We start from the raw sequence: 13,196 nt of genomic DNA, 5'->3' as shown, positions 1-13,196 counted from the left end.
AAAGAATGGTGCTCACTTTTACTGCCTAATTTTAAGAAGGTACTGACGCACAGGGGCCTGCCCTGGATTGTCCTGGTGATTCGTGAAGGAAGTAAATTGATGGGTTGCCATTCAGTGGGTTAGTTTGGAGGCAAACTTGATCGAGACCAGAATACAGCAGTTTGAGGAAGGAACCTGCTGTTGTTTTCAAGTTCAAAGGTCTGCTGTTAGATCTGCTGAGTGTTTGCTTTTCTTTTGGTCCTCCTCAGCGGAAATGGGAATGTTTATAAATAGGAACTGTAACAGGCTAGTTCTGACCGTTTTGAATTGGGAGTTCAGAATGAGCGTTTTTGCTGTGTGACTCCGGACATCACTTAAAAAAATATTCTAGTCTCTTTCCCTTCCTCCCCAAATACCTAAATCTAGGAGAGTAATAAGAATGATATGGGCAAATCTAGATGACCTGGCACACTAACTCTTTATAGGTCATTGGAGCTAAGTGCTGCCTAAATACCAGGGCTGGGACATGGAGGAATTGTAGTATGCTGGCGGGGAGCACAGGTCTGGAGTCAGATTGTGTAGTTCAAAGCTTGGCTTTCCAACTGTGGGTTCTTGGACAAGTAAATTACTTAACTTCTCTAAGTTAAGCCTTAAGTCCCCCCCTCTGTAATGGGGGATAATAATCCTACTTATCTATTACGAAGTTTCAATCAGCTTTACTTAAAAATTGCTAGAAGAGCCCCAGCATATAGTAAGCACTCACTGAGTATTAACTACTATTGTTTGAATGGTTGAATATGTATATATATTTTTAAGTCTTTGAAACCTCTGAAAATTCACACACAAACAAGGGTTAAGAAGGGTAGAGGGGGAACATATTAGCCATAATCCCAATCTCCAAACATAATTACCCTTAACTTTTCAGTATTTAATCTTGCACAGAATTTTAGTGCTATTATACTGCAATACTCTTTTTTATTGAAATATAATTCACGTTACTATAAGCTCCATCATCTTACATCTTAAAGGGTACCATTCTGTGGTTTTTAGTATATTTGTAAGGTTATGTACCCATCACCACTATCTAATTCCAGAACATTTTCATCAGTAGTGGTTGTATTTTGATAATTGTCCTTTTTTTTTTTTTTAATCCCCCAAACCCTAGAAGATGCCACTGATGGAGGAGTTTCTAAGAAGCACCTCTGGGCCAGTGGCTTTGAACTGGAGCTCGAAGCAGAGACTACTTAAAGCTCTGGACATCACATCCTGAGGGCTATAGGAGAGGAGAACATGGCCGTGAGTTTAGATGACGACGTTCCCCTCATCCTGACCTTGGATGAGGGTGGCAGCACCCTACTAGCTCCCTCCAACGGCCTGGGCCAAGAGGATCTGCCCAGCAGAAGTAAGATGGTAGGGTGGGCTGGGGGAGGGGGTGCAGCTTTTCTGTTTCAGGGGGCGAGTTGTGGGCTTGGTGCTCTGTTGGTAGATGCATGTACCTGAATGCCTGACCCCACGTTTGACTCCCAAGTTCTGACACAGAAACTACTGGGAGACTAATCCTGTGGGGTCCTAATCCTGCACCCTCAATTTTGGGGTGCTTTCCGGGACTAGCCTGCCCTGCTTCCCTCAGCGCCTCCCCTCTCTTGCGCCTGTGGTACCCTGGTTTTGTTCATGGATGCTTGGTGGGGACCTCAGGCAAACCTGCTCCTTGGCTAGCTTCCCTGCCCCATTCCTAGTTAAAAAAAGAAACAGATTTCAACATTGGTCTCTGTCTGCCTGATCTTTGGCAGGAAAGTGGAGTTGACTGCTTCTCCCCACTGGCACTCAGTCCTTGTACTGCCCGGGACAGGGTGGAAGGCGGCAAGCATTTGTCGTGAACCATTGATTTGAGGGTTTGGGGTTTTGCTTTGTCTTCCTCTAAACCAAAGCCCAGCAGCACAAAGTGAACCCGCGAGAGGTTGCGAGTTTTAAATTTTTTAGATTTTAAGTGTGTTTCTGGCAGAACGAGAGGCCTTAAAAACCTTTCTTGTCCCGAAGCCATTTGCTTCCTTTGCTCAGACCTTGGGTCCAAGAGAGGCTTAAAATAACTTGCCTTTTATGGAGGGTCCTAAGATGTCAGGGGCTAGTGCTTTAGGGTCTCCTTAGCAGATGGAAATTCTACCCACAAGCCATACTGTTGAGCCAGGGGTATTGCTTGGGTCCAGGGAAAGATGAGCCTGGCTCTCCCATCTCCTTTGTCCAGAGAGAACACAGTTGGCTTGCAGGAAGCTTAACAGCCTCCCCTTGGAAGTGGTGAAGGACAGCATTGTTCCCGTGGATGGGGGTGCAATGGGAGGCCTGGCTCCCTCTAAACTGGCCTCTCTTTGCTTTAGCATGTTCACCCATCCAGAGTGGCAGAGCTGGGCGATCGAGGAAGATTAGAAAGTAGACCAGATTTTTCCCTAAGTGCCATTCAGGACCAAGAAATCAGTGGCTGTGATTTCAGGCCCACTCCTTAAATACCCTAGAGTTGGCAAGCTAAGTGTCAGGCTCTTTTTTTTTCTTAACAGCTTTATTGGAGTATAACTGCTTTACACTGGTGTGTTAGTTTCTGCTTTATAACAAAGTGAATCAGTTATACATATACATATGTTCCCATATCTCTTCCCTCTTGCGTCTCCCTCCCTCCCACCCTCCCTATCCCACCCCTCTAGGTGGTCACAAAGTACCGAGCTGATCTCCCTGTGCTATGTAACTGCTTCCCACTAGCTATCTATTTTACATTTGGTAGTGTATATATGTCCATGCCACTCTCTCGCTTTGTCACAGCTTACCCTTCCCCCTCCCCTCAGGCTCTTTCTCACCTGTTATCCTAACTAAGATCCTTTTTGCAAGGTAGACAGTATTATCCCTATTTTACGGAGGAGAAAACGGTGAGTCAGAGAGGTTAAGGAACTTGCCTGATGTCACACAGCCAAGCAAGCGGTTGAGCAGAGATTTGAACCGAGGACTGACCCCAGAGTTCCTTCCCCTCCTCTTCCTCTCTTTTTCCTCCTCCTCCCCTCCTCCCTCTCCTTTTCCTCCTTCACAAGCCTTTAATGAGTGTGAGTGCTGGTTCTTAGCATTTACATATATTATCTCATCATATAACCTTAAGGTGGAGTTATTGTTATTATCCATATTTACTGGGGAAGCAAAGCCTCAGAGAGGTTAAGTAACTTGTCCAAGGTCACACAGCTAGCAAGCAGCAGTGTCTCTCTGATCTTCCCTCTAACACCACCATGTAAGGTGCTTTGGGGAAAGGGATGTAAATGAATGTGACATTGTCTCAGCTTCAGAGTAGGATACCCCCTAGTGAGGGGAGCGGTTAAGTCCATCGCCAATGAGGGAATGGACTGGAGGGAGGGTGGTTGATATGCACAGGGTATGGATCATTCTGGAAATAGCCAGGCTCAAGGTTCTAAATTGGACTCCTAATCATTGTTGTGGGTGCCACTTTTAAGTCCTCCCACAGTATCGGTGTTGATGACAGGCTGTCCAGGTCTCCTGAAGGATCAAAGTGGGAAGAGCAGCCTAGTTCTGCGTCAAGATCAGGTTTTGAAACGATGAAGGCGCTTGATGATTGGGAAATAGGCCAAGTAGACAATAAAACTAACCTTGGATAGCCCGCTAGTAAGGCCATTCATTTCTTGGCGAAGTCGGTGGCTCATTTTTAGTTCGTTTAAGAAAAACAAAATAAACAACTGATGGGGTCCAGGGAAACTGTGCTTTCTGCGAAGTGCACTAGTGCCTCAGTTTCCTGTCTCATCCTCTTCCTGCGATATTTGCTAAAATCTCTAAGAACTAATGGCTATAACCCTCCAAGCCTGGCTAGGGAAAACAGTAGTGCCTCTTAGAGGAAAGGAGAGATTTCAGAGGCGGCCTGCCTGCTCCATCTCCTCCGTATGGGCCTTTCTTATTTCATGCTTGGATTTTGGCATTGACTTTCTTCTCAAGGTCCCCTATGCCCGCTTCTCGGAGCAGTCCGTCTAAAACACAAATCTGACCTGGTATGGGCGTACCTTGTTTTACTGCACTTCACAGATACTGCGTTTTTTACAAATCGAAGGTTTGTGGCAACCCTGCATCAAACAAGTCTCTCAGCACCAGTTTTCCCAACAGCATTTGCTCACTTCCTGTCTCGGTGTCACATTTTGGTAATTCTTGCAATATTTCAAACCCTCTACTAGCAAAAAGATTACGATTCACTGAAGGCTCAGACGATGGTTAGCATTTTTTTTTTAATATAAATTTATTTATTTTATTTATTTACTTTTGGCTGCGTTGGGTCTTCGTTGCTGCACGTGGGCTTTCTCTAGTTGCAGCGAGCGGGGGCTACTCTTCATTGCGGTGCGTGGGCTTCTCATTGCAGTGGCTTCTCTTGTTGCGGAGCACGGGCTCTAGGCGTGCGTGGGCTTCAGTAGTTGTGGCACGTGGGCTTCAGTAGTTGTGGCTCGCGGGCTCTAGAGCGCAGGCTCAGTAGTTGTGGCACACGGGCTTAGTTGCTCCGTGGCATGTGGGATCTTGCCAGACGAGGGCCTGAACCCGTGTCCCCTGCATTGGCAGGCAGATTCTTAACCACTACGCCACCAGGGAAGTCCCATGGTTAGCATTTTTTAGCAACAAAGTATTTTTTCATTAAGGTGTGTGCATTGTTTTTTAGCATAATGCTATTGAACAATTAATAGACTACAGAATAGTATAGACATAACTTTTATATGCACTGGGAAACCAAAAACTTCATGTGACTCACTTTATGGCGATATTCATTTGATCGCAGTGGTCTGGAACTGAACCCACAGCATCTCTGAGGCCTGCCTGTAACTTCCCCAGCTTGCCACCCCCAGGACCTTCCTGTCCCTTACAGGATGACGGCCAAGCTCCTTAGCCAGCATGTGTGTTCTACTGCCTTCTTGCCTGACCAGTCCCATTTCCTGCTTCAACCCACAATTCTAGTTCTCGGAATCCCCGGTATATTCTTAAACCTCTCCGCCTTGCTGGTAACTGTCTGGCATGCTTTCCCCAGGCTCTTGTTTACTCATGAGCTTCAGTTCTGTCTTGACAATCCTGCTGATAATCCCATCTCTTTGAAGCCTTCACTGGACCTCCTATTCCCGATGGGGCTAATTACTCACCCTTTTCTGCTTTGGTATCTGGTCTAGGCTTCCATTATTATGGCTACTTACTGTGCGGAAATGACTTGTTTAACCATCTGATCACCTCCAAGGCCCCAAGTGTTCATTCATCTGTGCTTCATCTAGCTTGATGCCTACCGTATGCAGGCACTCAACAAGTCATGGTCCAAATAAACCTAGTTGGGTCTCTGAGGCCTTTTAGCTCATGGGAGGGGCTGTCTGAGGGCCCAGTCAGAGGTGGGCAGCAGCCCCTCCTGCCTCTGTTCACCAGTGATTGGAGTCTCATCACTCCCAGCACAGCTGATTGTCCTGGGGGCTGCCATCATTGCCCCCCGGTCTGTGGCTGATAGAAACCCTTGAGGTGTTAAGGCGTTGGCAGTATGCAGGCAGAAGGGAAGAGAAAAAAAGTTTTATAAAAACAAAATCCTTGAAAAATAGCATTTCTCTAAAGGAAACTAAATGCAGTGTACTTAATAATAGTCTTTAAAAAGTAAGAAAGTTTCTGTTATCATTTTTATAAATAAAACTTACAAGTTCCAATTTAAAAAAACGAAAATAGAATGTAGACAGAGGCCTTCAGCAGAATTGGCAGCTGTGTGGGCACGACTGCCACTGAGAACTAAGCCAGCTCTCTGAGGGTGTGTGCCTTGATTGACCCTGGGCCTCCGCCCTGACCCAGCAGCTGTCACTGGTGCCTTCCTCTGGCTATGTACCACACGCTCCCTGTCTTAGTGTGCTCGGGCTGCCGTGACAAAATTCCACAGAAGGGGGCGGGGGGGGGTACTTCAGCAGTGGAAATGTATTGTCTCACAGTTCTGGAGGCTGGAAGTCCAAGATCAGGGTGTCGGCAGGGTTGGTTTGTCTGAGGCCTCTCTCCTTGACTCTTGGACAGTTGCCTTTTCACTGTGTCCTCAGCTTGTGAGTCTGTGTCCTAATCTCTTCTTATAAGGATACCAGTCCTATTGGATTAAGGCTACCCATATGACCTCATTTTACCTTAATTACCTCTTTAAAGGCTCTGTCTCTGAATACAGTCACATTCTGAGGCCCTGGGGGTTGGGACTTCAACATAGAAATTTTAGGGAGGGGACACAATTCAGCCCATAACACTCCTGCCCTTTCCTTAGGTGCGGTCCCCAGGAATCTGGCTGTGCCGCCTGTGCCCTTTGACCCTATGCTAGGGGTGATCAATGCTGGGGAATTATCCCTAAAGGAAACTGGAGGGTTTGGATTTTTTTTTCCTTATATGGGAAAGGATGGATTTTATCCTGGACTCAGACATCTCTGGGCTATAAGAGTAGCTGCTGAAATGCTAATGAATGACTCACAGGCAGGGGGTGTCAGGTTGATAAAGGAGGCAGGTATGAGCAAAGGTATTTAAAGCATGGAATTAGGAATAGCCTTGAAAATAGTCAGCGGGGTTGGCGTTTGACAGCGCAGTTTGAGATAGCCCATTGTCTGCATTGCGCATCAGTCAGCGGTCTGGACCATCTCTAGACCATAGAGCCTGAATATTGTGGGCAATACGAGGGATTTTCCAGGGGACTTCTGGTCACACTCAGCTTTTGCCTTCTCACTGCCTTCAAACCCAACAGCTGCCTAAGATGGGCCTGTACTGTCGGCCTTTTCTGGGTGGTAAAAGGATTGTGGGCCAGGCGGTGGCTGAGGCTTGAGCAGGGCACTTTGTCTCATGCACTACTTTGGTGCTGGTGGTTCATGGCTTTCTGGTGACAGGCCATGCAGGGATAAGGCCTAAGGTGATAGAGCAGAGGACCCCCTCTCCCTCCTTTGCCCCTATGCCTAATGTACCATCAGGAGTTAACCTGAGACCCAGTACAAGGTGGAGGGCCACTGCCCATTTGCAGGGGCCAACACACGGCAGGCACCCTGGCTCCTTTTCCAGAGTTTTCCTGCAGCCACAGCCAGCTGGCACCTGTCTTAGTCAAGGTGGGCCAGAGCTGTTGGCCTCAGGGCAGGTGTAGCCAACACGAGCTGGGATAGAGCAGTGGGGCTGTATTCCCAGGGGTGACCAACCCCAGGGTAGGTGCTCCGTCACAGAAATCTGTGTCGTTCTTTCTCTGACCAAGCTTCCCCAGCATACTTGCCAAACGATAAATAAAGGCCGAGGACTTGGGTAGCTTTTGTCACTTGTGATAACCCTGGGTGGTGGAATGGTTAAGCATTCGGGGTCTGGAGTCGAGCTGCAGGCTTCCAATCCTAGCTGAGTTTGGAACTTAGCATCTCTAAGCCTCAACGTCGTCATCTGTACGGTGGGATCATGATAGTATCTTCCAGTAGAGCTATCGTGGGGATTTAGTGAGATCACGTGTGTGATGCCCATGGTAAGGGCTCAGCCAGTCCTAGGCATTATTGTCATGACCAGAGACTAGGCTTCTTCTTTGGAAGATCATAGTGCATGAGCGGGGGTGCTGAACCCAGGCCGAGGTCTGAATCCTTTTCTGGCCCACTCCTGGCACAGCAGGTGGTCCCCGCCAAGCTGGGAAGCAAAAGCAGCATGGCAACTGGAGCCGGAACAGCAGTTAGATTTTCACGGCTTCCCAGGGAGCTTGGGCATTTGGCTCCGCGGGAGTTGGTCCCCTGGCTTTCCTAGGGCCCCGCCAAGGCAGAATGCCTGTGTCACCAGGCCGGCGGAGGCACCAATTCAAATGAGCAAGCATCCGGCCTGCTGGCTTCCAGCCTCGTAACCCACACTTGAAGGCTTTCGCTTCCTCCATCCTCCGAGTCTTCATGGGGGATCCTGTCTGTTGCCTCAGGCCCCCCGCCATGAAATGCCATCTCTCCCCTCCGCACGCCGAAAGCTACCGTGACAAAATGGCAGTTGTGGCAGCTGGGCGCAGGCTGGAGCAGCTGCTGAACTGCTCTTTACCCATCGCCTTATGGGGGCTAAGTTCGCATTTGCTCCAGGAGCGCTTCATGAGGCAGAACACTCAACTTCTCAGCCTCCAAGTCAGGGAGGGAACGTGGGAGGGCTCTGACGGCCCCTGGCTGCGGTGCCCGCCCCCAGGGTTGCCTTGCGAATCACAGCACGGTGGCCCTGCAAGGAAACCCAGAGGAGGCACAAAGCGATCAAGCCCTCAGGAGGGACATCGGTCCCAGGACCATCCCCATCCCACCTTCATGCTCAGGGAGTCCATAGGACTCCCTTTGCTGGGTGACTTCCCTGATTTGGACATTTCCTGACTCTCTCCCTTTTCTCCTCATCAGTCCAAGCTGAGTAAGGTCATTCACAATAAAAATAATGGCTCGGGACTTCCCTGGTGGTGCAGTGGTTAAGAATCCACCTGCCAATGCAGGGAACACGGGTTTGATCCCTGGTCCGGGAAGATTCCCACATGCCGTGGAGCAACTAAGCCCGTGCACCACAACTACTGAGCCTGCGCTGTAGAGCCTGGGGGCCACAACTGCTGAAGCCTGGGCGCCTAGAGCCCGTGCTCTACAATAAGAGAGCCCCCTCAATGAGAAGCCCACGCACCGCAACCAAGAGTAGCCCCCGCTCGCCGCAACTAGAGAAAGTCTGCGCGCAGCAGCGAAGGCCCAATGCAGCCAAAACAAATAAATAAATAAAATAATAATAATGGCTCATGGGTATTGAGCCCCTATCACGTGCCAGGCAGCGTCTGAAAGCACTTTACGTGTGCCATCTCAGTCATTGGGTCCTCCCAGCAGATCTGTGCGGTCGGTTCAGCATCTGCATCTGACGGAAGAGGAAACTGACACTCTGAGAGGTTGAAACTTACCCAGGGTCACACAGCCAGGAAGTGTCGGCTGCAGCATTGGAACCCAGGTCTTCTGATTCGGGAACTCCGATTCTGAGCTGATGTGCTGCACGCCGGGAAGCAAAGCTTTGTGAAAGAGGTAGAACTTTAGGCCAGAGTTTCTTTTCCAAAAGGAAGTTGGTTTCTATGATATCTATACCTTCATCTCTTTTTTTTTTCAGTTAAACTTTTATTTCCTGCAAGGCATGTTACTCTCAATTGGGGCTCCATACCTGGAACTCCCTTTCGTGTTATAAAAACAGCAAAACTTACGGGGGTTTCATTGTACACGTGGTATCGGGTCATCACTGAGAAACTAGAAAAGATGGGCAAGTGAAAAAACAACAGACCGCAAAGGACAGCCATGACTTCATGCAGCTTTCCCCTCAGCGTACGCCCTTTTCCAACGCACAGGCATTTGGCTAAACTTCACATCATTGTGGCTGGAACAAGACAGTTTGGGCTGAAAATGGGAACTCATAGGAGTCAAGATTTGGGAAAGGAAGGGCAAAGGAGGGCCGGCCTTGGAGCAGGGCACGAGACTCAAAAGGCCAGCTGGGGTGGCCGAGGAGGGCCATCCCCCAAGGTCGCTGGTTCCCAGGGGCAGGTGACCCCCTATCATCACTTGCCTCGAGGGTGTCCCTGGACAGGAGAACTGATTCAGGCCATCAGTGCTTGGGTTGCCTTTTGCACTGGTGACCCCCTCTGCTGTGTTTGCTTTTTGTTGGAGGTACTTATCTACTCATAAAAACGTATGGCTTTCTCTGCTCAAAGCACTTGAGAGGCTGTGGTTCAGCTGAAGTGACCTTGTAGGAAGTGCCTGAGCGCGTGGCTGCCCTGGGCCCGGGTGGGCCGGGGACACGCGGGGAGCCCACGTGCTGTCTGGTGGGCTGGCTGCTACTTCCCTCTGGCCATTCGTTACCATGTGGGCTCACGGGCTGCTCGTGACTACATTTTCCAGTGTTTCCAGAGAACTCAAAAGCTGCGCTTTTCGTCGGAAGCCTTCTGACTTTTACATGTCAGCAACCGTTTCACATTTCCCAAACAGCCCGCTGAGTAAGATCTAGTCAGCGGCTGCTACTTTGCGACACAGAGCCTACCTGTTCAGCCTTTGTTTTCTGTTCGGAACGAACTCCTTCAAAATAAGGAAACAATACAGAACCAACGGATGTGCTCTCCGTGGCCTCGGAGAGGTTCTTCACCATTGGACGCCGTTCCGTGAGATTCGGAGCTGGCTGGGGGAAAGCTTTTCTCTGCCTCTGTGTGCTTCACCTAAAGAAAGACCGGATTTCGGGACTTCCCTGGTGGTCCAGTGGGTTAAGACTCCGCGCTTCCACCGCAGGGGGCGCGGGTTCGATCCCTGGTAGAGCCAGGCCAGGCAGGTGAGGTGGGAGGACAGAGCAGGTGGGTGCATCTCCCGGGATCCCCTTCATCTTTCTTTTCTGTTTATTCCTTGCTTCCTCTGGGTTGCAGTTCACCTGATACTCTCCGTGTGGGAGTGCCCTTTGCTCCTTCTTTCTTGTCTGCATCCAACTTTACAACTGTCTTCTCTCTTTTTTTAAAGATTTATTTTATTATTTATTTATTTATTGCTGTGTTGGGTCTTAGTTGCGGCATGTGGGCTCTTCGTTGCAACACGCAGGCTCTCTCATTGAGGCGTGCAAGCTCCGTAGTTGTGGCGCGCGCGGGCGTAGTTGCCCTGTGGCATGTGGGATCCCAGTTCCCTGACCAGGGATCGAACCTGCGTCCCCTGCATTGGCAGGCGGATTCTTTACCGCTGGACCACCAGGGAAGTCCCTCTTCTCTTTTCTTAGCTATTTGATCATGGGACTCTTTTATTTTTTTTTTGTGGCTTTGATTTTGAGATGTGTGATAAAGATTCAAGTGGGCATTAGAAGTTTAAAAATAATTAATAGTTTAATAGCTAGTCGTCTTCTAATTCTTTTTTTTCTTGAATCGTTGTCATCTTGTCAACTGAAAAGCTAAGAGTTTTTCAACTGGCAGGCATGGATTTCTTCAGAGCTTAGAACCGCTGTTGCGGAGGTCACAGAAACGTAGCAGATCTAGTTATGGCTCGTGAAGGATTTATGGTCTGGTTGGCAATAAGACAGACGAGTATATGACGTGCTACTTTTGTGGCTTTTATTGTAACCGTGGGCGGATTTAGAGGAGGAGAGAGTAAGGATGGGCAGGGGAGGTGGAAGCGCTTTCCCAAGGAGGTGAGATATTGGGGCAGGAGATGGAGTCAGTCTGCTTGATTTGGGGAGGGAGCACATCAATAAAGGCTTTAGAGAGATAGATTAAGCTTTATTGTGCTCAGTTTTTAAAGAGCAGATGAACAGGAAGCAGGAAGTGGAAGCTGGACGTGAAAGACCATCTCAAGGAAAGGAGCAGGGGAGCAGAGGTGTAGAGGAGTTGGAGTGGACGGGTGGGTGTGGTTGGCGCTTTGACTGGTGGGCGGGGAGGAGAGATTGGATCCAGATCTTGGGGGGTCTCTCCGCCTCCAGGGCCGTGCTGAGGAGTGGAACTTCACCTTGGGGGTGATGCAGGAGTCCCAGAGTGCTTTAAGCAGGGGAGTGACATGGTCACATTTCAGGGGAGCGTCTGCAAATTCACTCGGGCTGCCCTGCAAAGAGTGGTTGGAAATGGGTGGCAAGACCAGGTGGCAGGGGGTGGCCTAGGCACATGATGGGACTTGTTTTGTTCGGCCTGAATGGTATTTAAGCAGGTATTATGCTTGTTCACAGCGTGAGGGCTCAGCACCTGCCGTCTCACACACCCCAGCTTCCCACGTTTGCTACCTGCCTGGTGCCTGCAGGCATTTGAGTTTGTAGCCCTGGCAGTAAATTCTGATAGGACGGCACAGTGGCAGGAGTTGAGAGCACAAAGGACAATGAAGGCTCAACTGAGAGAGTAGATCAGCCTATGGGCAGGTGGAGTGTTTTTTTTTCTTTTTTTGGCTACATGGAGTCTTCGTTGCTGCGCACGGGCTTTCTCTAGTTGCTGTGCGCGGACTTCTTATTGTGGTGGCTTCTCTTGTTGTGGAGCACGGGCTCTAGGCACGCAGGCTTCAGTAGCTGCGGCACACAGGCTCAGTAGTTGTGGCTCGCGGGCTCTAGAGCGCAGGCTCAGTACTTGAGGCGCATGGGCTTAGTTGCTCCGCGGCACGTGGGATCTTCCTGGACCAGGGATCGAACCCATGTCCCCTGCATTGGCAGGCGGATTCTCAACCACTGCGCCACCAGGGAAGTCCCAGACTGGGCATCTTTCTCTCTTTCTTTCTGTCTCTTGAAGTTCAGTGCAGTTCTTGCCTCACTGTAGGCACTCAGGAAACATCTGGACAATATGGGACCCGTGAGTCCTTTCATGAGTTCGCCTGGCTTGGGATACATGTGTAGGAGGGCGTGTCTCAGATTAGTAACGTCAGGAGCTGTATCTGGCAAGGAGAAAGTAATTAGTGAAAGAAAAGCAGAGATTGGAATGAATATGCTCTGCTGCCAAGCTCTTAGGATCAGAAAGGACCTATTCTCCTGAGTTAAAAAGGCATGGCTTCTAACTGTATCCAGCAGGTAAGTTTCTGCTTTGTTCCAGTGCCCTGACACAGCCCTCTAAACAGTCCATCCTGCTAGAGAGTTGATCCGGAAGTTCTCAGTCTGCTCAGCCAGGAAGCGTAGATCTAACTCTCTCTATCCTCTTTCATGATAATTCCTGGATAGCTGGTATTTCCATTCAGTGGAGAAAAGGAGGGTTGAATTCTGTTCTCATAACCGCCCTCCGTGGACTGAGGAATTGTCATTTTGGATTACAACTGGGGTGTTTGGATGACAAATTAAAAATATATATATATATATTTATATATTTTTTGGGGGGGTACACGGGCCTCTCACTGTTGTAGCCTCTCCCGTTGCGGAGCACAGGCTCCGGACGCGCAGGCTCAGCGGCCATGGCTCACGGGCCCAGCTGCTCTGCGGCATGTGGGATCTTCCTGGACCAGGGCACGAACCCGTGTCCCCTGCATCGGCAGGCGGACTCTCAACCACTGCACCACCAGGGAAGCCCTAAAAATATTTTTTTAAGATCTCTTTCCCTGTGTATTTTAGCTATAGCACAAGCAAGCGCATGATACGGTAGCAGCATCTTTTTTTTTTTTTTAAAGGCGTGATTTAGGGGCTTTGTTTTTCCCTGGAAGACTCAGTTATGTTTGGGGAGTCTCCCAGGTGAACATTTGGTGACTTCAGCCTGCCTTTAGAACAACACTAGCAAATATCTCCCATGAGTGCTCTGTGGG

General features: G+C 49.3%; 1 protein-coding gene across 4 annotated transcripts in view; it reads left to right on the top strand.

The window, feature by feature from the left end:
* TPCN1 (two pore segment channel 1) overlaps positions 1-13,196 on the top strand; it is a 64,029-nt gene that overhangs the window by 1,508 nt on the left and 49,325 nt on the right. Inside the window, exon 2 of one of the 4 annotated variants that reach the window (XM_030860470.2) lies at positions 1,148-1,381. In XM_030860470.2, the coding sequence (XP_030716330.1) occupies positions 1,270-1,381 (112 nt within the window). In that variant the 5' untranslated portion in view covers positions 1,148-1,269. Of the gene's footprint in view, positions 1-1,144; positions 1,390-13,196 lie in introns of those variants that run through there. The other 3 variants (XM_060311198.1, XM_030860478.3, XM_060311199.1) reach the window with 3 other exon arrangements.

Source organism: Globicephala melas, chromosome 13 (assembly GCF_963455315.2).
Source record: "Globicephala melas chromosome 13, mGloMel1.2, whole genome shotgun sequence".
Taxonomy (NCBI): domain Eukaryota; kingdom Metazoa; phylum Chordata; class Mammalia; order Artiodactyla; family Delphinidae; genus Globicephala; species Globicephala melas.
Note: the sequence above shows the minus strand (reverse complement) of the source record. Positions and strands in the feature narration are given on the sequence as shown.